The sequence below is a fragment of the Callionymus lyra genome, chromosome 1, assembly GCF_982586985.1.
Source record: "Callionymus lyra chromosome 1, fCalLyr1.hap1.1, whole genome shotgun sequence".
Classification (NCBI taxonomy): Eukaryota; Metazoa; Chordata; class Actinopteri; order Syngnathiformes; family Callionymidae; genus Callionymus; species Callionymus lyra.
In genome coordinates this window covers 10,526,932-10,554,354 of record NC_141818.1, presented here as the reverse complement: position 1 = coordinate 10,554,354, position 27,423 = coordinate 10,526,932, and the positions used below count along the sequence as shown (strand labels likewise).

The following is a 27,423-nucleotide window of genomic DNA, read 5'->3' as shown; positions in this document are numbered from 1 at the left end:
GAGGTACATTTGTTAAAATTATATAATAAAAAGCTTCATGTTAGAATCGTTTTTACGTTTCTGGAGTTGAACGTGGACTTGACGCAGTAACTGGATAAGTGACAAAAAGATAAAGCCGTTATCAGCTGCAGGGTCACTGAAACCGTCAAGAATGTCACTTTGTACAGGTTGTGTGAAAATACTTGAAAAGTTTGATTGCTTAAAACCTGATTGTCTGGTATGTGGTTACCTAAAATTGCAACAAATTCCTCAAACTAAAAACATAGTTCTTGAAATTATAGTTGAAAGATTGTTTAAACTGTAGATGCTATAAAGTCTGTTGCTACAATTTATTAGATGCTAAAATGTAACAAGTGACTATAAAGCAGTTAATAAGTCATGGATCTGCGCAGTGGAAGTTGAAAACATTCTCAGTCGGGATATCCATCCAATAGCAGTTAAAAACGCAGAATAATGAAGAAAAGACAAGTGTGTGAAGAGAGTCGTTTATTACAGAGCGGTGGGAAACAATCCAATCTTACATGAAGCAATGGACAGTATGAGCTACTTTTCCTGTGGAAGATGAATTCTAGTTTGAGGGGGGGGGGTGTGAGATGGGGTTGGGGAGGGAGGGTCGAGGGAATCGAAAAAAGGCACTCTTTCACCAACTGCAGCCAACAGAGTTGACCTGTGATTGTTAAAATGAGACTAAAACTCCTGCAGACGGGACGACTGTAAACAAGGCTGGTTTCTCTGTACTACACCAGCCACATGTTGCCGCCCCGCTGAGGAAAGGCAGGAGGCAGAACCGTGCACTTTTAAATAGAACTGGACGGCAGAACCATTTGAAAAGTACCTGTAGTCCCCCAAAAAAAAGAAAAAGAAATCCAAGGTTACAACAGTCTTCCGTTAGCCAGCGACACACTCCGAGGCGGAACCAGAGCTTTTCTGTACGACACTCTGGGAGCCCGAGCCAAACACTGAAAAATTATCAAGTCAAAAAGGAAAATTCAAGATTCAATGACTGGTTTTAAAGCTGCCATCTGAACCGCCGGCTTCTCTGTATCCACGCCGCGCTCCAGAGAACAAATAAATAGTGTTGAGGTTTGATTGAAGCCAATAAGACTTGTTTAGCAAAGAATCAACTCCGCCGGCGTAGAGATGGAACCAGGTTTCTCTGTAGCTACACCTGCCATCAGTACGCGGGAAGTTTCAGGGCCTTTAGTCACAAACAAGTAAAAAAAAAACAAGTGAGCCTACATTTTTAAAAGTTAAGTTTTTGGAAAACTAATCTTTAAAGCATCAACTTTTGTCAGCGTCCCCTCGGCAGGCCAGAGCAGCGACATAGCAGCTTCTGACTTTTCTGTATTACGTCAGAAAACAGCAAAGGCCTGAGGAGGCGACTGAGGGCGTTTATGCTCCTTCGAGAGCTCGACTCATTTTCAACGTGGCTGGACCACTAGCCTGCGATGCATAGCACTCCAAGTAAAAACAGCAAAACCTTCCATTATCAGTCGTGCCATCGTTGCATCCTCTTAACAGGAAGGGCACGAGGCCAACAGAAACACAGGGTGGGGGGGGATTCGTAGCTTTACCGACGGGGGAGACATGTCGCTCGATAGCCGAGCTCAAGGTCATTCATAATCCTCATTTCAGCAGCACCAGTAAACTTGATAAATCGCCCACAACAATACTACACTAGCCGGACCAAGAGTGAGGAATGCTAAATGAACCACTTATTTAAGGGAGTCACATATTTTCTTCTTCTAAAAAAGCTGACAATGACGCACCATGAAGCCACGTTCATGAGATTTAAGCCCGCTTCCATCAAGACGATCAGGATTTACAGAACATTACTGCCACCAGAGAAAAAACAAACAGCCGACAGAGACAAAGGTGAAGGAGGGAGTCGTGTTAGTGACACCGCCATGATAAAGAAGAGGGCATTTCGCCCCTCGAACCTTGGAGGCTTCTCTGTAGTATACACCAACAAGCCTGAGGGGGAAAGCTTTACATTACTTCTTGGAATTTTAGTATTTTAGCTTTTTGGGGACCTCCCATGGGAAGGAGTCTCGGCCAAAGTGGCCATAGGCAGCGGTCCTCTGATACAAGGGCTTCTTCAGATCCAGCTCCCTGGAATACATAATCAGCACATTCAGCAGCAGTCGGACGATCAGCGGCACACACAGGGAGTTTGAGGCGCGAGCGAGAAAAATTACTTTTAATTTACGCCGTCAAATACTCACCACTTCAACCTAAATGTTGAGGATTATTCTCAGTTGACCAGTAAAAATCCACATTTTGTATTCATCCGAAATGCTTAAACACCGGCCCCGAGTCTCTCACTAGCCTGGTACTAGAAGGGCCATACGTTACCTGACGATAACTCCGGGACGAAGGTCAAAGTTCTTCTTCACGATGTCCAGCAGCTCCCGCTCGCTCTTGTTCGACGTCCCGTAGTGGAAGATGGAGATGGAGAGGGGGTGGGCCACGCCGATGGCATAGGACACCTGACGCAGACCGGGTTGCCTCACATTAGGTGGACATTTCACAAAAGGGGGTTCATTTAATGGATCTGGTTTTCACTGACCTGGACGAGCACCCGTCTGCAGAGCTCCGCCTTCACCAAAGACTTGGCCACCCAGCGAGCGGCGTACGCTGCGGACCGGTCCACCTTAGTGTAGTCCTTGCCTGAGAAAGCTCCGCCTCCATGTGCGCCCCAACCACCGTAGGTGTCGACGATGATCTTCCTGCCCGTCAGTCCAGCGTCCCCCTGAGACAGTACCAGACATTAATATCAGCGGGTCAGGAAGCCGTCAATGTCGAGGGCTGCTCTGAAACCCACCTGTGGACCACCGATGACAAAGCGGCCGCTGGGCTGGATGTGGTAAATGGTGTCATCATCCAGGTAGATGCAAGGAACGACCTCCTTGACGACCTTCTCCTTGAGAGCGTCCCTCATCTCATCCAGACAGATGTGCTCGTCGTGCTGGACGGACACGACGATGGTGTGGACTCGCACCGGCAGCATGGCGCCGCGATCCTGGCGGTACTGGACGGTCACCTGGAGCGAGGAACTCGATTAGAATGGCCTGTGACCCAAATAGTTGTTACCGTCATGTCCTACCTGGGTCTTAGAGTCTGGTCTCAGCCAGGGAAGAGTGTTGTTGCGACGCAGCTCGGCCATCTTGGCGTTCAGTTTGTGAGCGAGGACGATGGTGAGGGGCATGGACTCCTCCGTCTCGTCGGTGGCGTAGCCAAACATCAGACCCTGTACGAGAAGTACAACTCTTTAACAGGTAGGTAGAACTCTATTGATTACAAAATTGTTTTCCCCCCCCAATTAGCCACAGCAAATACAGCCTACCTACCTATAAAATAAGATAGATATTAGTAATATAGAAAGACGTCATCATCATTCATGACAATATATTAATTTATTGCATGTTCAAGCAAGTTTTTGCCACCATTAATGGTTAATTTTAAGATAAAAAAGTTTTTAAATAATGCAGCGATTGAAAGAAATCCATCAATCTGCACAAGTCATTTTATGAATCAAATTTTTATCAGAGCAGGCCTGTGCGTTACAGCTTCTTCCAAAAACAATTAATTTTTATATACTGCTGATTACACGCCGACATTGCAAGAGCATGTTTCAGAGGGGACCCACATAATCGTCGCACAGACGCATTGTAAGCAAAGTTTTCAGTAAAGAATTGAAGCAAAAAAACAAAAAAAAAAACAACTTAGATCCATGCGGTGGCGAAGAGTTAGCGGTGAGGAAAGAAAAAAAAAGGGGGATTTGCTTCCACTCAGCCAATAACAGTTGAGGAATGTATGAAACCTGAAGCGTCGCTGACACACCCACAACTCTATCTGCAGTCCTGCGTCCATTCAAGACGGACAAAAGGACTTCGTACCACCATGTCGCTCGCTTTGAACTTATCACTCTCAATGCTGACTAATATAATTAAAGAGTTGCATGTGATTGACACTTGTTGAATTTTATGTACCTGGTGAAACTTTGACATTTGAAGTAAAGTTTTGTTTTTTTTGGCTGTTTTTCATACATTAGATTATATTCAGTGTGATAAATGCAATTTTGACAGAATCTAATTGTCATTTATTGCAGCCATATGAAATAAAATGATTTGCTTTTATGGCCCATTTAAAACATGTGCTAGCATTCTTTTTTTTAATTGAAAAGTTGCACGTTAAGCAGTCCATTATCAAACGATCAAGACGGTACTTCAGGTCTTTGGCGCACTAACCTGATCACCGGCACCGATGTCCTCCTCGTTGCGGTCCACGTGGACTCCCTGAGCGATGTCCGGAGACTGCTGCTCCAAGGCCACCAGGACGTTGCAGGTCTTGTAGTCAAAACCTTGAGACGGAAGCAATGGATTAAAACTCTGGAGCAAACGTCATCACTTTGTGACAAAAAACAAAAAACCTTTGGAAGAGTCGTCGTATCCGATTTGGCGAATGGTGTCACGGACGATCTTCTGGTAGTCCACGGTGGCTCGTGACGTCACCTCACCTGCCAGCAGGATCATCCCAGTTTTGGCAACAGTCTCTGAAAAATGCAGGGGGAACAACATTCATGAACACCTTTATTTATCCTTCTATCTAAACCAGCACAAGAACTTACCGCACGCGACTTTGGCGTCCGGATCCTGCTTGAGGTGAGCGTCCAGGACCGCATCGCTGATCTGGTCGCAGATCTTGTCTGGGGAAGTTACAGAGGGGAGGATGTGAGTTACAGCATGCAGCGGGTGGGCGTCATCAACAGACGCCATTTCATCATAAGCACGTGTGCTGCCGGAGCGCGCGCAGTTGTACACACAAACCGGAAAACAAACGTCTTCGTAAATCTCGTTCGTCGCGAGATTTGGTTTTAAAAAACACAAACAAACGCGTCTAATACAATGTTTTTTATTTTAAAGTATGATTCTTTGAAACAAAAGTTTCCAGACAAGCCTCAACCCCTCGATTTAGCGTATTATTAAAAATAAAATAAAAGGACATTGTTGTGAAATAAAAGCATCAACTCACGCTTCCGGTCCTCCGTGATTAGCTAAAGCTAACATTAGCCGAAAGCGCATGTTGTCAAGACTGGCCCAGCTTTTTAACAGAGGCCGTGAACGCACCACGTGATTCAGGAATTTTTCATTGTCATTTATAACGAGTTAAAAACACAAACAGCAGCAGGAATTAACTTGTATTAAAGCGGCTTTTTTTTTTTTATCTCGGTTCCTTGCGACCGGCCGGTGTGCGCGCGACTTACCGGGGTGTCCTTCTCCGACCGACTCCGAGGTGAACAGGAAACAGTCCTCCTCGATGAGCGAGTTATGGAAGCCGTTCATCTGTCCGTTCATCATCGTTGCAACGCCGGGGCTGACGGTACAGAGGGAGTCGTGTCAGGTGCGGCGGTGTCGCGGAGGTACAGTCCGAGGTCAGAGCGCTTCTCTCGGCGTGTTGAGAACCGTCTCTAAGCCTAATGGCGCAGAGCGGAGTATTTATCCGGGAGAGCCAGGCGGGTGACGTCAGAGGAATGAGGACTGTACCAACGATGTCGGAGGAGGGGGCAAGGGGTGAAGAGGGGCAGACCATTTGAGGACGCGGAGAAGTTATGAAATTAAAAATAATCCATTCATTCTCAGGAGAGCATTTAAACATTAACACTGTTAGTTCGTTTATTTAAGTTGGATGAATGACAAAACTTTTTTTTTAAGTAGTAGTTTGTGCCTCCGCACAGCGATGATGATGATGATGCAACTCTTAGGCTTTCCTCCCGCGTAGTGTAATTAATTTTTAAATTAAATATGTCATCCATTAACAAGTAAATTCGACCTGATTCTCTTTCAATTTGTTCGATGTTTGACATTCATCGAAGAAGACGGATTTTGATTTATTTTTTGTGAAAAAAATGCTGTATTTGCTGTGGCTATTGGAAAAAAAAGAATTTTTGTTCCTGATGGATCAATAAAGTTCTACCTTACCTTACCTTACGAATATAGAATCATAATTATTAAAACATTAAATATAAGTTTATGAGACAAATTATCTTCGTGTTTAAGTCAATGAAAAAAGTGTTTTAAGCTTTTAAATTCAGTTATATTCGTCTTAATAAAAAAATACATTTGAAAGCTGTTCAAACGGATTCACATTAGCATTTCAATATTATTCCTAAAAGAACTAAGTTTTTTAATTCTAAAAAAAGTCACGTGCAGGCCAGGGTTTCTGATGCACGGATTATCTGCTTTATTGCACCGGAAAATTGTCAGAGGTTCAATATTGTCTCCATCAAGATACTGGGCTTTCATTTCTCTTATCGCAGAGACATCTCAGGAACACACGGATCCACGAGGGCCTCGGGATATTACTCTGTGGTGTAAATGCATTAGTTCAGAAGCTGCAGTCCAGGTCGGTCCTCCAGGTGGACCAGCTAATGTCCTCTGAGAGTCCTGTTGTGGACCAGATGTACCTGAGGGATCTGGTTTATTAGGGCAGGTCTGCTCCAACCAGATGAGCCTGTTCTTCCAACGAGAGCTGATCCTGTGACTTTATGGAGATAAAAACTTGCTTGAAAGAGATTTAAAGTGATTTGTTTTTTTATTTATTTATATATATTTGCCTAAATGTGGATTTATTTACATTATCATCTACAGAAAATATTAACAAAGAACATTAACAAAGATTCTTATGATAGAATACTATGACAAATCAATGCGGAAGCTTTTACATTTTTAATTAAAATGTTTTTTTAAGCACCGATTAAAATACATAAATGTAGTCATTGCTGTATTGACAGGTTGAATTTTTTTAAATTTAAAAATGTAATTCAATAACTTAAAAGTAAAAAAGTATTTATATATATGCACTCATGAATTATTTTTAATTATATACTCATTGAATATTTTATTAAATTATATCTTTCAATATAAAATCAATTGAATTCGATAATTAATTCAAAACAAAGACAAACTTTCAATATTATGTATTGAATTCAATTATATAAAAATAAAATCAACCCTTAGATACATTGTGACGGCTCCAATATACTTTCATACAGAGGAAACCAGGCGAACAAGTCTGGCCGTGTCTGTTCAACGCAGTCGTTAAAGAATCAAACGTGCATGGTTTATGTCACCAGTGTCTCGGCTCCCCAAGTCAAACCACTTGACTTGTTGGATTACACAAAAAAACCCCAAAAAGACAAAGAACAAGTTGGTCCGGAGTCACCAAGGGGCCTCTTGGCTGTATCTCTTATCAGTGAGATCTCCTTGTTGGACCTGTAAGCTTAGGTGGACGCACGTGTCTTGGTAGGTTTGCAGTTTTTGCCGTACTCTTTCCATTTCTGGATAATGGATTGAACAGTGAGACGTTCAAAGCTTTGGAAATCTTTTCATAGCCTAACCCTTGCTTCACACACACACACACACACACACACACACACACACACACACACACACACACACACACACACACACACACACACACACACACACACACACACACACACACACACACACACACACACACACACACACACACACACACACACACACACACACACACACACACACACACACACACTTTTCTTTGTACTTCACAATTTGTGTTGGTCTAGTTACTTTTTGCAACCCACTGTATACTTCCAAGAAGTTAAACTGATGATGAAGGAAAGGAATTTTCTTTGCGAGGAAGACGGACATAAATAAATAAAATATATATTGAGCCTCCAAGAACATAATCAGCTTCATCAAGTCTATATAAAGTGCTGTACAATCACACATTCAAAAGCAAGTATTATTTTATTCACCAGTCAAATCAAATAGCAAGAATAATTATTAAAGCAATATATTAATTGCCATTAATCACATGCTGACGCCATCTTTTTAAAACAAACACAAGAAAGACAAGATCAAGCTTTCGTTCAATACTTTATTGGATTCAAGAAAGGGTGATCCATATTTTAAATCGCTATATATTTTCTCATGATATACTTAAATCCATCTGCATAAGTCTCATTGACTACATTTGACTTCGTTCACATTTATACAAACACTTTAAAACCTTAGACTTGAAATGAATCGACTTCCTAGAAACGCACGGAGCAGAAATCAAAGCGTCGGATAATCACAGATACAAAATAAGTTTCTCTAATATTATTATTATTTCAACAATGCTCCCTCACTGGCCAGCAGAATAAAGGCTCATTTAAATAAGAAAATAAATACATAATTTAAGTCAAAATAAACTTTGCGACGTAGATTGTCTATTCTTATATTTCTCATGGAGATACAGCCACGATAAAAACGATCACATTCTGTAGACAGAGCTTCACAAGAGTCACGGATCCCAACTGATGACGTCTAACTAGAGAAGGACGATCCTCGTCTTCCTACCACAGTTAATCCAGAATTCAAAGTAAAAAAAATAATAATTCAGAAATGCACAATGAAATGTTTCAAGCTATTCTTAAAATGTAGGGTCATTTTTTTTTCTCACTTTGTTCTGCCCTTTTAACATGTTTTTTTTTTTTGTTTGTTCCTTAATATTTCACAGCAATCATGACACGAGGAGTCGAAAACAGCACTTCACGGCACAAGAATCACGGTCCCGGAATGTAGAGTATGTCTTTCTTGCATCCACTCTCTCACGACAACACGCACACCGATCTTACGGCTACACATCACAGTCTACTCTGCTAGCCTAACAGTGACACACGGGGTCAGAGGTCACGCCCCCCCCCAACAACAAGCACTGAGACAGCAGCGCCGGATAATCACAAGATAAAGAGGGGGAGTCGGGGGGGCGGGCAGGGGTGAGAGTTAACTTGCTCGTGGGCCAAGAACGTTCAGGTCTATCGTCATTAACAAGAAAAGGCCTTTCATTTGAATCCGGGTCAGTTTTTTCGCCGCGTGGCCCAGAATAGTGAACGACAGGACGTCGACGGGTTTCTGTCGCGAGATGGCGGCACTGTTGTGGTCCGCCTCACCCCCCTCCAGACCGGGGTGGGGGTCTATTTAAAGGCTTCTCATGTTCGCTCTCGTCGAGTAACCTTTTAGCAATGAATGCTCTGAGACAGCGGTCCCCAACCCCTGGTCCGGGGACCGGTACCGAGGCATTGGTGACTGAGAAAAAATTATTGATATAATTTCTTTTGATTCTTACTGTTTTAAAGGTGTTTTGTTTTGAAGAAAAGATGGTATTTTGTCTGATGTTACATCAGCCTGTGACTCTTTACTCAAGTTTTAGTCAAGTTTACTCAAGAAATAAACCTGTAAACTAGTGGAACATCTGTACGAAGGTCATCCCTGAATATAAAGCCCACATCGATGTAACGTATAAATTCACGTCCATTTTTTTAAAACTCATTAACATAAAACGGAAAAATTACTCGGTTTAGCTTCAAGCTAACGAGAGTCATTTAAAACATATTTTTATTTTTTGAATATCGGGTGAGAAATAAAATCTGGATTGTTTGAGAAGGTTTTTAATTATTTTAACCTTTAATCTGAAACTGATGGATTTAAAAAGAGTTTCCTATTTAAAATTGATTCTTTGAAACGTTTACTTTGGAAACACTGGAATTATCTTCGTTCTACTTCATCAAGAGTTTGCAAATCCCTGTGTAAACAGGATTTGGCGACACTCGGATCAGGCGGGGGATCATTAAAAACGCTGAGTAACCGGCTTGACAATGGATTGTGACGGTAAATTCTAAATGTCGACCCGTTTTGCCTCTCGGACCGCTTTGTTCCTGAGACAAAAGAATACATGATATCAAATGTGCCCACGGTAAAAGACAGCAAACATACGCGTCTGATGTTACCTGCACGAGGACGTCATCTTGAAAACACACAGTGCATGTATCAAAATAAAAGACACAACATTGGAGACCTTTTTGTTCTGAAGCAGGACTTCATTCTCCGGATTCTTTGGCAGGCTCTTTCTCTCCAGCGGGCGGTGTGTTGCTGCCCTCTGCTGGACAGCCGGTGGACTCGCCGTCAGCCGTGGGCGCTGAAGAACCGTCGGCGTCGTCCTTGTCGGGCGCGCCGGGGCTGGACGGGCGACTGTTGCTGCGGTGACGGTGGTGGTGGTGGTGGTGGCGGTGTTTGCTCCGGTGAGGGCTGGGGCTGCGGGAGCCGGTCTTCACCTGGACCACCGTGCTGTCGTCTTCGGAGGTGAAGTCGGAGCTGTCGGAGGAACTCATGTCCTGGGCTGAGGTGGGCAGCTGGATCTGTGTGGAGACACGTTAGATCCCTGTGAGTGTCATGTGACCTTCACACTGCTTCATAGCAGAGGCTCGGAAAGTTTTAATATGAAGTAATAATGCACTGGTAGAAACCTGGAGCTTTAAAACAGAGAATTTCAACGTTGCAATTACACATTTTCGACACTGGGGGAGCCAGAAACACCATTTTAAAAACTACAGATTTGGGACTTTAACCTGTTTCTTGTGTTAGTGTCAAGGTGACCCGAATCCCTTGTGTCGTCCCTGGGTCAAGATGAACGACCTCCACCACTGCATATCTATTTATAGAAGACAGGGAGGTCGTTCATCTTGATCCAGAGACGACAGAAGGGATACCAGAAACACATTTGTTTTTTGACTTATGTGATCTTGATTTTGTGACATTTACATTTGTTTTTTTTACAGTAGAAAAATGTATTAAATTATTGCAGCTTGTAACCCAGGACCTCACTTTCTACATGGCTTAGAAAAAGATAATTCAATATATTTAATTTCCCTTAATACAAATTATACTTATATAATGTACTTATATACTTATTAACTTGACATATAATATATTTACGCAACACAAATCCGTTAAACAAATCCGTTTATGCTGCCCCAGAACAACTACTTTATGGGATAATAATAATAATAATAGAGAGATTAATAAAGTCTTTCTAATCCAATATATAAATGCAGAAATAAAACACACATGATTAATTTTAAAAAAAATCCCAGAACATTGGGAACAACATTGCAGTTACAATGATATGATTAACGACAAGATAAATGTTTTTAGTTCATAATTGGCACATTATAGTAAAATGCAAAAAAAAAGATTAAAATAGAGTAAAAAAAACAGTAAATCCTATATTGAATTAGGAGATTTAAATTAAATACTTAAAAAAAGACAGCCAACTATTAGATATGTTTTAATATGTACCTAATAAAACCCGCAAACTCTCGGTCATTTTGAAAGAAAACTGCAGAATATTTCATCAATCAAAAATGTTTTACCTGAAACGGTTCCGTCACTCCGACAATAGTGCTCATGTTGTTGCTATAGTAACCCAAAATGAAGTCTCCTGAGCATTTGGGCAGTTCCTCCTCGGTGAAGTTCACCTAGGAGAGCACGTCAAAGGTCAAGGCGAGAGGTCAATAAAGTGGAACATCAGCATCCGTCCTGACCTGCTGTTCCTGTCGGAGGAAATCGTTCTCCTCTTGTTTGGCCCACACGTAGCCCACGTAGTCCTTGTGGTGTCTGAAGCCCACCTGAGGGTCAGCAGGGACGTCACACACCGTCACACACCGTCACACACACATCTTTAAACGGTCGTTTGTACCTTAAAGAGGCCGATCCAATCCCAAGAGCTGCGAGAGAAGTTAGGAGCCAGTTTGAACTTGACGACGGCGTCGGCGATGCTCAGCCACTCGTCCTCCACCGCCAGCGTGACCAGAGGAACGTCCACCTTGTACGGGAACTAGAGGATCATCAGCAGGTGAGAACATCTTCTTTACGGCTCGGATCACAAGTGAGCTCCTCAAACTTCTCAAGTATCACCGTGTTGCTCTTGAGCAAGGCTCGCAAAAGGTGAACTTGAATTTCATCCGAGAATATGGAGTTTTGGTCTCATTTGCATAATAAAAAGTTCATTTACAACAAAGTTGTTTTTCTATGATTGTGTTTTGACATTTTAAAACTTTTTAAAAACTACAAATCTGAGTTTTTAGCTTCTTTTTTTTTAGTTTTTTAGCCCCTGATAACCATGACAACTTAGTTTTGGACAGGAAGATATTCTGGTTTGTTTCATCTTATTTCTAACCATTATTATCATTACTTTTTTTCTTTTTTTTTTAATGTGTGTATATTACGCTTTATTATGAAAACCTGGATAGACAAAACTTTTTAAATCTTTTTTTTCTCCCACAAGTTACTTTAGAACTCTTTTGCTGACATGCCTGCCATCTTGTAATTGTAATCATTGTGTGGTTTTATAGGAAACTAACATGGTTTGTCAATCATTTGTTTGATATAGATAAAATGTATTAAAATTATAGCCTATCCACATAAATGTGTAATTATTGTTTTTAGTTTTCTTACTAATGTTTTCCTATTATTTTCCGCTTGTTTTGCGAGTATTTTAATTTATTCTTACCCATTATCATCTTTAGACTTAGATTGTATCATCTTGTTCTTTCTCTTTGTTCTTGTTCTTATTTTATTTCGATTTATTTTTTATGAAAAATTGCTGTATTTTCTGTGGCTATTGGAAAAAACATTTTCCTGAAGGAGACCTCCTGAGGGATCAATAAAGTTTTACCTTACCTTACCTTATAAAAAAGCTTTTGTCTTTATTCATAGGAAAGTGACAGAGTATGTGGAAAATGTTTTCTAAAAGATCAAATATGAAGTATTTTCCAGAGTAAACGTTGGAGAAAGTGTCTCACTTGCAGGGTGAAGATCGACGACACTGGCTTGTGGTCACTGACGGTGTACTCCATGTGACTCTTGTAGTAATGCTGCATCACTCTGGTGCCGCTGCTGAGTCCCGACATGGAACTACGTTTCCCTGCGGCCGCGGGCCCCGTGGCCCTCAGACGCCACAGGATCCGGTCGGTCCAGGCCGGCTTGCGCTTCTTCCCGCTGCGGCCGAGATGGACGTCATGAACACGTTCGAGCTGGATTGTCAGAAGTATAAGAAGACTTTATTCACCTCGTGTCGTACGTGTTCGTGCCCACATCGAACTTGTAGGTGGGAGGAAACTTGAGCGGTCCTTCGTTGAAGCCCTCCAGCACCGTCTCGCTGTCTTTGGCCATGTTGAGCTGAAGCACAGTTTTCATTGGACGTCAATAGATCGCCCTCTAGTGGCCTACACGTATATTATCAAGAGGAGCATTTGAAAAAAGACTTCAAGAATTCACTCATCACGACACTGACTTTTAAAATCAACTATCTAACATGACATTGTTTTTATTCCTGCAACAAACACTTAACTCTGAATGTTAAATTGAAATTTAGCTTCTGAGTATTTGTGTTGAGATTCAGGTGATTCAATACCTGTCCGGGCAGGTTTGCAGTTTGTAGATGATACAACGTCTATTATTGGGAAATCTTTCTTGTTAAATCAGTTTCAGTTAATATGTACGTTTTCAACAATCCTGAGTCACACGCAATATTTTATAAACAATATTTTTAAACACTTCATACATGGAAATTTAAGGAACAATCAAAACACTTTAAAATTTCATCAACAGAATTTTAACCTGAAATTAAAAAGTAAATTCAACTGTTATCTTACTATGTTCGCTGTATTTTCAACTGTAATCACATTATTTTCAACTGTAATAACAACTTTTCAACTGTAACCACAATATTTTCAACTGTAATAACAATATTTTCAACTGTAATCACAATATTTACAACTGTAATAACAATATTTTCAACTGTAATAACAATATTTTCAACTGTAATCACAATATTTACAACTGTAATAACAATATTTTCAACTGTAATAACAATATTTTCAACTGTAATAACAATATTTTCAACTTTAATCAAACCATTTTTAACTGTAATCAAAATATTTTCAACTTAAATCAAATATTTGAACTGTTATCAAAATATTTTCAACTGTTATCAAACCATTTTCAACTAAGGAATGAAGAACACCAAATATGATTACCATTATTTTACTGAACATAACGTGTACTTCACCCCTGAGTTCATGTTTTTTTGGTGATTTATTATTACCTTTACATAATGCTGACTTTATCAATGAATTATGATCAATTATGTGATCATTACATATTGAACCATTTGAAATGAACGTGAAGCTTCACCTGATCTTTCTCCCACAACACGGTGAGTTTGCTGTTATCAATGGCCGTCTTCACCACCTGCATCTCCAGCTCATCGATGCGGAAGTTGAGGTCCCCGAACCAGAACACCACGCTTCCATCAGAAACATTCATCACGTTGAGAACATGCAGAAGAAAGGAAACCTTCAATATATAACGTGTCAAACGTACTCGTGGTCCAGGACCCCGGAGGAAGCCTGGCCCTCAAACTGCTGCTGCTGCAAGATGCTCTCAAAGTCCTCCATTCGCTGCTCAGAGTTCTCCATGTGGGCCGGCAGGTGGCAGTTGAGGAAGCAGATCGTGTGGCCGAACACCGACATACGGGCGCTCACCCCGCCTTTGTTGCCCTAAAATATGAAGCAAACATGAAATAAATAATTGATCCACATTCAAGTTCATCATGTTGAGCTCAGCTCTGTACAATACAGTTATTTATACTGAAGCTGCACAGTTCGGAGAGAAGTCGTACAATAAAAGATGATAAAATACGTTTCTTCTTTCTTCAGTGACCTTGAATCACTCGACTCATATCCATTCATAACGAAAACACACATTCACAGGTACATCACAACGTGTATCACCTCTATGATACAGACTTGGTTGACACAGAAAATATGATTTCAAAATGTTAAGTTTGCACCATGACGGCTAAAATGTATTTGGCTGGATTTGTTGCCTTGATGAGGTCAGAGTAAAAAATGTTTTGACAGCCGACAAACAATTTAATTTTGTCTTATCATTGTGTGCGTTTTATTTATTTATTTTCTAAGATATTTTAGGGTGAATCAATCCTTTTATTGATGTATAGCTAAAAAAAAATAATTAAAAAAAACAATGGAATGTTTAAATAAATTAATTATTAAAATACTTTGAATCCTTATAATTACTTTTCCTGATATATCTCCTTCTGTGGCAAGTAATATAATTATATTGTCGCCATTGTCTTCTTTCTTTCAGCTCAAAACTCTCACAAAAGTCAAACAGCTTATAACCAGTTTTCTAAAAGTTAAATATTTTGACACAGGTAACACATTCTGCATTTCATTAGATTGTTTTTTTCTGCAGGATTCTTCACATTTGATTGTTGTTGTCATCAATTTTATTTGTGTGTTTTTTCGGTGTTCTGTGTTCACGCATTATAAATTCATTAAAGTAAAGCTTTAATTCCTATTTTTCTATGACATTAAGCCTTGTTTTACCTCAGAGTCGAGGTGACCCAAACGCCCGAAAACAAATGTGTTTGTGGTATCCCTTGTGCCGTCTCTGGGTCAAGATGAAAGACCTCCTTGGCTTCCAGAAACACATATGCAGCGGTGGAGGTCGCAAACACATTAAATTTCAAACTTTTCGGTCACCTTGAACCTGAGATAACACAAAGGTTAAAGGCTCAATCTGTAGTTTTTAAAATAGTGGTTCTGGCTCCCCTAGTGTCAAAAATTGTTTAATTGCAATGTTGAAATTTTCAAGAATTCAACTTTTATCTTAAAGATGACTTCTGAATGAATTCCAGATCATTTTTGAGTATTTTAAAAATGTTTAAAAACTGCCTCTCTTTAACTCGTGAAAGTATTTCCTTCAAACCAGCGTCCAGTTCGTGGATGAATGCATCACCAGCTGGACTCTGGGCAACAGTTTCCATCTCGTCACGAGCCTCCACTCTGTGGACCAGCGTATGTGCTGCCGCTCCGCTCACTCGCCCAGAAGAAGAGTATCGGTGGCTGTCTCACCCAGTAACCCCCCAGGCCGGTGCGGGTGGTCTCGGTCTGGACTCCCCGGAGGAAGGGCAGATGGAAGTACTTGGCGAAGACGAGCAGCAACAGTCCCTGCATGCGCTGCGAAGTCACCTGCCGGAGGAACACGGAGACGGAATTATGACTTGAGGAGAATAAACAGCATCCATGCAAACATTAGCATATGTAGCCCCCCGCCCCCCCACCTTCACATTTATGGCATTAACATTTGACTAATGGCCTCTGGTCGCTCCACTGCCTCACATAAAGACATGCACATTAACAGGCCGTAGCCGGCGGTCAAGCGTCGCCATGGAAACAGGCTTGTTCACCAAGAAAACATGTGAGGCGGACCTCTCTCTCAAAGTCCTCTCTCGGGGTCACGTGGAGACGACAATATTCCCCCCTTTATTTGTGGCGAACTCATAATGAGGTGGTTCACACACAATGTCAAGCGCACATTCAACAATGCTGATTTATATTCCCTCCGTCCTCGCCGCGCTCACTGGCCAGCGAAGCATGAGCCCGGACACACAACGCCCCGCGGCCGGTCATGGACGCACACATCTCCACGTGACTAAAAGACCCTCTTGCTTGTGTTTGAAAAACTTTGTTGCGTAATGGAATCCACTCGAGCGGTAAGTGGATCAACTTTATCCGTGCTGCGCAGACTAACAAGTTCACGGGTTTTTTTGGGGGCTTGTTTGTGTCAAACCCGTCTTGAATTAGACGCTTCCAAACAAAAACCTTGATCCTCGAGTACATGTGTCTTATATCTAGTGTGAGACACTAACACCTCAGTGACCTTAACGCCTTGAATTTTTTCACCTACTCTAAGTAATGTCGTTTTAAAAACACATTTCTGGGTCTGCCTTTTTCCATTGTAACAGCTTAAACAGAGAAATTGGACATAATAATTGGACAAAACTAATCAAAACTAAAGATTTAAAGCAGACGCTCTTAACCTTATTTTTAAGCCATAAATTCTAGTGAAAAATGTTTTTTGGCCAGAAATTAGACATTTATGGTTGACAAAACCTAATCATCTATAATATCCTTGAATTGGCTCTCGTTGCACTATTTTTGTATAGATTTATTTATATATATATATACAATAAAAAAGCAAATATTTGGCGATGACACAAACAGCCGGCGATGAATTCCATGTACATTGTTGACATTTATATGTTTAATAAAGCCGTTTCTGATGGACTCAAAAAGATTAATCAGTTTTCATTGAAGGTTAATAAGTAAGTAAGTAAGTAAGTAAGTAATTTTTATTTGTATAGCGCTTTTCCAGACCAGGGTCACAAAGCGCTTAAACAATAAAAACAATATTCAATAAAGTATATACTTTAAAGGTCAAGATAAAACTGATAACACAACAGGAGTTCCAGAAAATCAAGGAAAAGCCTGAACAAATAAAACGTCTCAAGATGTTTCTTAAATAAGATAACCATTTAACTTACAAAATAAAAAAATATTGGATAAAAATAACAATAAAACAAATGATCTTTTGATAATAAAATTCAGTTTGCACACATTGACAATTCATCATTTTCTTTAGTTGTTTTGGTGAACAAACAGCAGCTAAACACGTAAATGTGTTCATCCTGTGCCGTCTTTTTCTTTTCCGCCTCTAAATCTCTCCCAACAGCCATTATAGTAAGTCAATGACTCACTTTTTCGATAACGTGAATTAACTCCGAGTATTGTAGCTTTTGTGTTGCTTGTGCGCTGACCGATAACTAAAGCGTTAAAGTAAATAGATCTTGAAAGCTGCCGCCTTACATTTTGTTTACGAACTTACAGAAGAAATGTACAAAAATGTCAACACTGTACGTGATCCTTCAAGAGAGGTTATCAGTTACTTCACAGACACAGATTATGGTGTTTCTTTACATAACTATAATGATGATCTCCTCTCATTTCATGTAATATTCATCATCTCATCCTCTCTGGTCCACGGGGGCATGTTACGCTCCTGTCAATCAAGCTTATGGTCATCACGACCTCCTGCTGCATTTAAAGGTTAAAGGAAACTTCTCTTGACTCCAGCAGAGACGCCGGATTTAACTGAAGATTCTGAGGGGAGTTGAAGCAACGTGTCGGCAGACAAATGTTTCTTAACCACCTATGTTTTGAGATTAATATATTAGTTATTTTTTAATTCACTGTCGTAAAAATTCCTTTATTTGATTATTATATATTTTAGGTTTGTCAAAATTAGAGATTTACTGAGTTGAAATTCTAAAAAACTTGAAACTAAAAAAGATACAGTGTTAAATTGAATTTAAAGTTAATGAAGGGATGATGGTATTCTATGTTTTTCTTTGTATCCTTTTAGATCTTTGTGTTTTTCACCTTTGATCTATGCTCTTTATAATTGCACTTTGTCATCTATTTGCGCTTTATTCCTTTTTATTTGCACTTTGTTCTTGCTTTTATGAAACTTCTGTACCTTCTGTTTACTGGAAATCTAAATCTCCAGAGGGATTAAAAAAGTCCATCTAATCTAATATAAATTATAATGAATGCAGCTGGCACTGTTGTCGACAAGCTAAACTGGCAAGGATACTATTCAGTTTAAAAGTTAACTTGCCATCGGTGATGTCTCCTAAAGAAACAATGTCTTTGTATTAGCCAGAACATGTAAGCTGTAAAACTATGCTTCAGGAATAACTCATGATTTTAATAAATGTAATTAATTTAAATTTTTAACACATACAGATAATTCAAATAGTATTTCTAGGTCAATAAAATGAACATTTTAAATTTAAAAAATATCATAATTCTATGTATTATTTTCTAGGCCTGTTGACATTTTTTTTTAAATTCCAAATAAGTATAGCTTTATATCTATAATTTAAATCAAACAATACCCATCTAATGTGTAATGAAATTCACAGTATTTTCATCTATTAAAATATAAAAAAACTGACCTGACACAAAAGTGTGTCGTGGATGAGACCTTCATATAAACATATCTGTAGGATTCAAGCCTGACGTGATGGAGCGAGAGCTGCAGCCTCAGCCTCGCTGTCAGAGGCCCATCCACTCTGACAAGCATCTGATCCAAAAATAAAACAGCACCGTGGGAGACATTTGTCTTGCTCTCTCAGCTCCACGGCTGACTTCAGCACCCGGAGATGATTGCACGGCTCGCCACGCCAACACAGGCAGCCGTCCTTTTCAGACGCTGCCAGTCCGACACCAACAGTGGAGAACGACGGCGTAAACATCAGCAGCATCCAGCCAACCGCTCCACAAAACATTTCAATTAAACATCCACTGGATGAATAGATTTTTTTGCCCGCAAACTATATTAGTGAGGCCCATCGGATGATTAGCGCAAATAAAAGTAGATCAATATTTTGTGGTTATGAAGCCTATAAATATGTCAGTGTTTAAGATAAGGATATTATGGATGTCAACAACAACACAGAGACTAATAATAAGAGTAAAACTCATCTTAAAGGAAAGGTACACACAGGTAACTAAGATTAAGCCTCAAAGATTGACAGTATTCCGATTAAATTCACACTTCCCGTCACGGTTTTGTAAATAAACAAGCCGACGACGACCCAACTGTTCAAGATGTTGGCCCCTCGTGCGATTAAGTTTAACATCCTTGATTCCAAAACGTAATTCTGTCACCATTGCAGCCAATACAGAATTAACTCTTCATGAATAAATTAATTAAAACGTTAACATCTCTTCCTCCTTCTACAGCATATGTTTGAGTTGGTCTCCATTCACTTATGTGTATTTGTTTTCTTCAATTATTTAAATAATTTTAAGAAATGGGACCCATCCAAAGACAGCCCCCATTTTTTCACCACGTTGATTTCTTAAATGAATGTCTTGCATACACAACATTTTTAAACAATGTGTTCATTTTCTTATCGAGTAGCAGATATGCTGGGATCTGCAAGACACTTTTGACTAAATGATGCACGGAAATAACTTTCCGAATAACTACCTTCTCAGTCCATTGAACTTTGTATTTATAGTGGCCCATTTCGAGGCGCACAAGAACTCATCATGCTGCAGAATGACCGCAGAAGTGCTGAATTGACACACTTGTAGAAAATTATCACAGCCTGGTGCTGGGAGGACAAAAAAACGAGGCACAACTGCAGCGTAAAGCGAAACTCTTGTCAGTGTCAGCAGCGAGTCTTCAGTGTCTTGTCTTGGGATGGGAAAAAATGAGAGAATGTGTTCATGACTGACCAGAACGTATCCAAAAGGGCTGAGTCTGTCCATGCAGACTTCGCTCCACTGGTCTGTGAAGAGGACGTCTTTCAGCCTTTTGTTGATCATGGAGTTCACCTCCTGCAGCCTGTCGCACAGAAGTCGGTGTTTCAGTTTTAAGGATTTACTCACAATTTAAAGAATGAATGCGGACGATTCCAGAAGAAACACTCACCCGATGATGTACATGTCTGTGTTTCCGTCGCCCACGTTTAAGCCCAGCAAGGAAGTGATGTCATCGGGGGGCTGAGCTGATCCCACGTTCCATGTGATGAAATGAAGTCTGTTGGAAAAGAGACAAACTTCGTGAGACTTTGAGATAAATTCAATAAATCACTTTATTGTACAGTTATTTTGGGTAACTGGAGACATTTCTTTGTTCTGGTACTGACGAGTACTTGAGTCAAGAAGTTTTTGTTTGTATATACAGTATAATATACAGCAAAATAATTGAAAGACGAATAAATTGATTTCAATTAGTTTTTTACATTTTTATTTGTCACTCTTTGTTGCCGAACAAAGTGTCTAGTCGCACTGCTACCTGAAGTCCTGAGCTAGCTGCCTGTCAAATAAAAGCATTGGAAATATTGATAAAATGAAAGTATACTGTAATATTTGGTGTAAATTAATTCAGGATATGGTTCTAAATGTTGTGCTTTTCTTTCATTTTTTATTTACTGAAAGTCTGTCCTACACTAAAAGATTAAAAAAAAGAAAGACAACTTTTTGATTTGCCATTTGCCAAAAGTGAAGAAAGAAGGTAAAACAAATGAGTCAAGTGGTTTATCTGGTTTTTAAAAATGTGTCATGCTTCATCCTCATGTTGAGACACGGTCTTTAAATACAAACAATAAATGAACCGTTTTGTCGATTTTGGTTATGTTTCAGTTCTCAGGAGCAAACTGGTGTCAATATTTGAATATATTCTGGTTCCTGTACTGTTCAGGTTCACAAAGTTTTGTCATTGTGTCTCTCAAAGTAAATAAAAGACAGGTACACAAACTGAGTGTGTAGGACACGACATGTGAAAACAAGCACCGGTGTGGTTGCTGCTGGTGTGACTTAGATTGTGTGTAAACCCAGACGAGCCGAGACAAGTGGCTCATGGTGGAACTTGCCTGAAGTCTTCCACGGTCTGGGCCTGAGTGTCAGCTGTGCCCGCCACAGAGAGCGCTCTCTGGGCATGAGGGTTCAGCTGCGTGGGCAGCGGCCTGCTGGCGGGTGCGTGTGGGACCGAGGCGGCCCTGACGGGTTGATGTCCTGGACCTTTTGGACCGGCCTTCGCACCGAACCCCGTGGGTTTGACGGCAGGAGCGGGTTTAGGGCGACGACTGGGTGCCGAACCATCCGGGACGCTTTCGTCATTTTCAGCCACTTCCGTTGGTTCCACTTTCGGTTCGGCGACATCCACGGAGCCCTCGACTCTGGCGCTCCTCTGCGGGCGCCGAGGTCTGGCGGGGTTGGAGGTCGGACCGGTGCGTCGACCCTCCGGCGACGGCTTCGCGGCCGAGACATCTTCTGCGACGTCGCTTTTTTCTTCGGCTCCAATCTGACCCTGGCCGAGTTTCTCCTGATCCATCTCTGAGCGCTGAGACATAGAAAGAACACATTATTATCCAGAACTTAGACTGTATAATCAAGTCCTAATGGAAGCGAAAAAAAAGAAAGAACCACAAACGACAAGCGAAAGTAGCCGCTAAGTGTGCGGCGACGTTCATCATTCCCGGACGCTGCCTCACGACAAGTCGGTGACTCATCCGCACACCCACCACTTTAAGTGGTCCATTACCTGCCACTTGAGTCTGGAGAAGAGGCGGCTTCAGAAACCGAACAGGTATTAAAACATTCCAAAGATCCAGAGGAATAGCGTCTACAGGGGAGCCAGCAAATCCAAGCGCCTAACCTGGATGTTTTGTGTACACACACACACACACACACACACACACACACACACACACACACACACACACACACACACACACACACACACACACACACACACACACACACACACACACACACACACACACACACACACACACACACACACACACACACACACACACACACACACACACACACACACACACACACACACACACACACACACACACACACAATAGACCTTCACTCTGTTCTCGTCTCTGGCCGCCACTCGGCCCGGTTACCACGGCGATGTAGTCAGTTCATATCAGCGCGTTGCACCTGCACACTCACGCGAAGATCCGCTTCACGGTCCACAACGGTACGAGCCAATGATACGGAATAAACAAATCCTGACAAAGGTAGCTGAGGTACCACAAGACTTGTTCCAACTACGTTTTTTTTTTTTTAAACCTGGTGACATGAAATAAGAATCCATCTCGATTATGTGATTACAGCCGGACAACTATAGGGAAATATGAGCACCGGTGTTATGTAGGGTAACCCGGCACGTGTCGCTGTCTGAACAATGACACGGCACAAATCAAATGACAAACATGTCTTCCTTACTGTGTGGAAGGAGACGTTACAGGACACGCTGCTGTGAGTTGGGGGGGGGGGGGCGACATGCATTGTATCGACACACAAACAACAATTACTCATATGACCTTGAGACTTCCATGTAAGCGAGGGGGGGCTCCTCGTGTGAACATGAAGCATGCTGGTCCACCAATGACATCCCAGGCCATTGTGCACGGCTGAGATCCATGCATGGCATTTGTTGAGGGGGGGCGGGGGGGGGGGGGGGGTGTTCATGATGAAGGAGGGTAATGGGACGAGTGGGCACACGTGGGAGTGGGTGGGTACAAAACGAGCAGAAGAGGGAACGCTGAGACGGCCCATTCCCTGACAGCACTGTGTCTTCTCGACGCGAGTCTCTCCAAATTGATCCCTCACACTTCCCTCTGGCACGTTAATCCTGCTCGCTTATCTTTCCCCCAGTCTCCCATCCTTTCTCTCGTTGAGTGTCATTTTTTTTTTAAAAAAGGACCTGAAGTGTTTTGAAGTTGTTTTGCAGAAAGTCGTTTAAAAAATCCACGTATTCCGTCTCTTCAACGTACATCAAATGCACGAGCGAATCACCTTTTTTCGTCAACATGCATGCGTTTCTCATTCTGCGCCGGCCTCCGCTGGAAATGATTTGATGATAATCGCAAATGTGTCACGGTGTTAACAAGCCTCCTCCGGGGGGGGGTGTGTGAGCGCAGAGGCTGCCAGAGAGGGAAGTGGTGTCACCCAAACATCTTCATTCAGTCTCCTTTTGAGACGTTTTCCAGGCCACATCCTGGTGATTCAATGTCCTTAAATCTATCCTTTCCACACAACTAGGACTCTCTTTTTAGTTGAAGCACAGCTAGAATGAGGCAGTAGAATTCTCTGGAACACTTTACCCGTTCACCTGCGACAGTTGGACTCTCTGGACATTTTTAAATGGCAACTCAAGTCATACTTTTTCAAACTGGCTCATTCTCAGTAATATTTTAAATGTATTTCACTGTGTATTTTCAATGTTTTTATTGTGCTACATTTATATTTTGTAAGGCGTCTTGGGTGTTATGAAATGAATTATTATAATGATGATTCTCTTTTACCTAAACTTTTCATTTCCATTTTATTTTCAGATACTCAGAATCCCACATGGACCGGTAAATCTTTAAAAAAGGATCATAATGCAAAAGAGTAAACAAGGAAATGGAAAGACTTATTTTTGGTTGAACCAAAAAATTAAATATGGATCAATGGCAGTAATTCTATATAAAATATTTGCTTTTAAAGAATATTTGACTATTGGGTCAAAATATTGCTGAAGAAACAATAAAAAAAATGAAAACAAATATTTGTCACACCCAGAACGATCCTACAACTCATATTTACCAAGTTTCCTAAAATGTAAAATTGGTTGCAAAAATCAAAATAAAGATGTATTTAATATTAAATTGTGTATTTTTCATTAGAAGTGTGGCCTCTAATCGTTGTATTACATCATATAAAAGATTATTTTAGCATAACATATTAATTATAAACTTTGTTTTTAAGACATTTCATGATGACGACGTCTGTGAACAAGTGTTTTTAACTTGTTAGCAAATTTATTACATCATCAAGAGTTTTTAAATGAAGCTCGTTTAGATCAAGTAAATATTTGCAAATGATTAAATTGTCAAACATTATTATTTTTTACTATCAACAGGATTATTGCTGGAGGTCATCAACTCTTACATGAGGACATTTTGAATGTATTTACTATGATAAAGTCTAAAGGTTCTCGTACATCTGTGCGTACTATTTGTATCAGACGTTGCAACTCAAAAATGTAAAACAGTAAGGGGTTCAGAAACAGTTGAATCGTGCCACTTTTAAAACAAAAACTCAGCTGGAGCACCAGACTATACATAATAACTGCAGGTTCTGGGAACTCAACCAGCAACCTTCTGGTTACAAGCTCATTACCATGAGAGTATTTTGTTGCACCGCAGGTAGAAATTAAGCAACAAGAGATGATAAACTGAGTCACGAGATATCTTGGCTTCTCTGCAGCGTGTTGACACAAACCTCAGTTGATCATGTTTGCTCTCTTCCACACCGTTTAATCTTGGAATTACTGCCGCCAAGTGCGTGTTGGTATTCGGGCCCTCCAGGGCCATATGCACCACTGACGGAGACGCTAATGTTGACCTGGCCAGAAATGACACCGACAGCTGCTGCTGCCGCAGCTGTAAAATGGCTGCTCCGGGTCCTCGTGTGACCAAGATCCTGACGCTTCGTCTCGTCTTTTTACCGGTTCACATAGTTAACCAACACTTAAATATGGCATTAACCATCAGATAATATTAGTAAAATCATGCCGAGGGAAATAAATCGATGATACCGAGAGAGGCAAACGTTACGTCTCACGATGCTTCATTTGAATCCTTTCCTCTTTAATGAACGTTGAATACAATAAATAATTGCTCATTAAAAACATGCTTCACCAGGTCAGGCTAGAGAGGGTGAAGTCGGGGATGTGGCCTTTGACTGCACAGCGATCTGACTAACAGACTCATTGAATCATGAATAGCAACTCATTTCCTTCTTTTTAAAATTACTCTGGAGTGCAGATGAATTGACGGAAAAACGATTAGATTACATTTTGCGGAGAGAAGAGCGACATTGAAAGAAAAAGGTGTTAAGGAGACTTGTAAATATTTCAATATATTTAATATCTAAAGATCTTAAACAATTGCAACATCACTTTTGTGACATTTGTGCAGTTTTCACATTTTATCTTTAATCATAAGCAAGAAAAAAAGGGTGAATTTTCTTTTTAAAATCAATTAAATACAAATAAAGTATCAAGAGGTTTTAAGAAGTTTCCCTGATTAGTACTTTACCTTATTAGCTACATTAAACGACACTGAACATTTTTAGTGACATGACAAGATAAGACCAATTTCAATAAACAAAAAAGAACAAAAAATCATGGCAGGAATGTCAGCAAAAATACGTCTTCGGTAACTAGCAAACGACAAAAAAACTGTACTCAAAATGACAGAAATCTGATTCTAAATCCCCAAACAAAATACATTAAATCATCACACATTATGCAAAAGCTCGGGTCTCATAGCCTGGTTTGCAGAGTTGACTGTTGAATCATCAACTTCACATTCTTCTCTGCTCGCTGACCCCACGTTTAATGAGGAAAATAAATAACTTCCCAATATTGCTCAACTCCTGGAACATGTCGTCGTGGTGAAGAGACTCACACACGTGTGAAGACCACACTTCCTCTGTATTTGAATGTAAGAGCACGTTACAAAATGTTGTGTCTATAAAGCTTCTGTTTCAGTTACTTCCTCAATGTCTAATGAACGGTTGTATTTACATTATTTAGGCTTTCGATATTTTCATATTCAAATGTCCTTTTATTTAGATTTAAATTTGTATAGTATTTCGGCTCGTTTTTAACAGCCTAGTATGAATTCCATTACACGTTTTACATCACGGTTCACTCTGCAATATACATTTTGAATTAAAAGTAGGTTCGGTTGGAGAAATGTGTCATCTGAAGAAAAAAAAAGAACAAGAGCTGCAGATATAGGATGTGGCCTCATTGAAGTGCTGCTGCAAGTGGAACATGGTGGGGGTCATTTCATCCATTGTTTTGACAACATTCATGTCTGAGGATGAGGGAGAGATGGGGGAGGAAGTCGACTCTTTGAGGATACATTTTCACTTGAATTAAGCATGAATTAACAGGGAAAAAACAAATATTTAAAGCAATGTTTAAGCACCACTGTGGGATCTATGAAGCAGATGTTGCAGGTGATAGTGACACAGACAAGTGCGCATGCGTGGTTGGAACACCTACCTGTTTTGGTCCGAAGTGTTGATTTTAATCGAAGGTTTTTTCTCTAAACCTCACACTAAAAGGTAACACAAATTGTCACCGTAATATGACGCGGGTTTAAACTGGCAGCTGGTCCTTCGCGTCAATTCATTCAAAAATGTTTTTTTTAATTTTTCTTAAATTCTAATATCTAAAGTTTATCATCTCCAGCAGCGACGGAAACCTTCGGCATTCCTCGCGTCCTCGACGGCGACAAGGTGGCGACGCTCAGCCCTCCTACATCTCCCTCGAACACACCAGTGTTTCCTTCCTGCGGTTTAAAGGAACAGCGCGCACCGGAGCCGTTGTCTCTCGGCGTCCTTCAGGCCGGGCAGGAGCTGCGAGGAGGAGGCGTCTGTCCGAGCGACGGCCGTCCAGAGGAGACTGACCCTCGCTCAGCGTGTAGCATCAGCAGCTAACATGCTACATTGGATGCTCGGGCAGCTACTTGAATATTCCGAGCAGAGCGAAGCGCTGATTGGTTGATTCCGGGAGGCTAAATGCATCAACCAATCAGAACGTTTATATGATCTAAATATTAGTAGTCAAGGGCTTGCTAACAGATTGAGGAACAAAAATACTGGTTAAATTAACGGTTTTAACTTTATTTGATACGAAAGTGTTAAGATTATTATTTTAAATTCAGGCCAAAAAGTTGACCAACGATATATATATATATAAAAGGCTGGCTTAACTTTTAAAACATAGTGATGGAACGTCTTTAATTCATTTTTACCGACATTTATATATATATATATATATATATATATATATATATATATATATATATATATATATATATATTTTTTTTCTTCTCTATTCTTTATTCTGGGTTGCACTGTGACATTTTATATTTATTTCTCAAACGTAATATTTTCTGGGAGCTTGCCCCGAAACTATTTCTTCGAATGTGATGTATCTCAAGATCTAGTTGATATATCTATATTTTTTTGTGATCCTATTTTAATGGGTCAAAATGTATTTTGTAATCTAAATCAGCCTTTTC

General features: G+C 40.5%; 2 protein-coding genes across 2 annotated transcripts; both read right to left on the bottom strand.

The window, feature by feature from the left end:
* Positions 1-468: 468 nt before the first annotated feature.
* mat2ab (methionine adenosyltransferase 2Ab) lies at positions 469-5,487 on the bottom strand. The gene is made up of 9 exons (XM_087792641.1): positions 5,267-5,487; positions 4,631-4,708; positions 4,433-4,555; positions 4,251-4,363; positions 3,107-3,250; positions 2,825-3,043; positions 2,570-2,752; positions 2,356-2,489; positions 469-2,112 (listed from the first exon to the last, which is right to left on the bottom strand). Exons 1-9 carry the CDS (start codon positions 5,358-5,360, stop codon positions 2,010-2,012), a joined length of 1,191 nt encoding a protein of 396 aa, XP_087648767.1. The 5' UTR covers positions 5,361-5,487; the 3' UTR covers positions 469-2,009.
* A 2,431-nt stretch (positions 5,488-7,918) lies between these two features.
* inpp5jb (inositol polyphosphate-5-phosphatase Jb) lies at positions 7,919-26,819 on the bottom strand. The gene is made up of 13 exons (XM_087792629.1): positions 26,400-26,819; positions 21,187-21,656; positions 20,244-20,351; positions 20,048-20,156; positions 15,812-15,928; positions 14,256-14,431; positions 14,067-14,178; positions 12,940-13,049; positions 12,674-12,869; positions 11,569-11,706; positions 11,414-11,497; positions 11,243-11,347; positions 7,919-10,228 (listed from the first exon to the last, which is right to left on the bottom strand). The coding sequence occupies exons 2-13, from the start codon at positions 21,645-21,647 to the stop codon at positions 9,911-9,913; spliced, it is 2,034 nt and encodes a 677-aa protein (XP_087648755.1). The 5' UTR covers positions 21,648-21,656; positions 26,400-26,819; the 3' UTR covers positions 7,919-9,910.
* Positions 26,820-27,423: the final 604 nt, after the last annotated feature.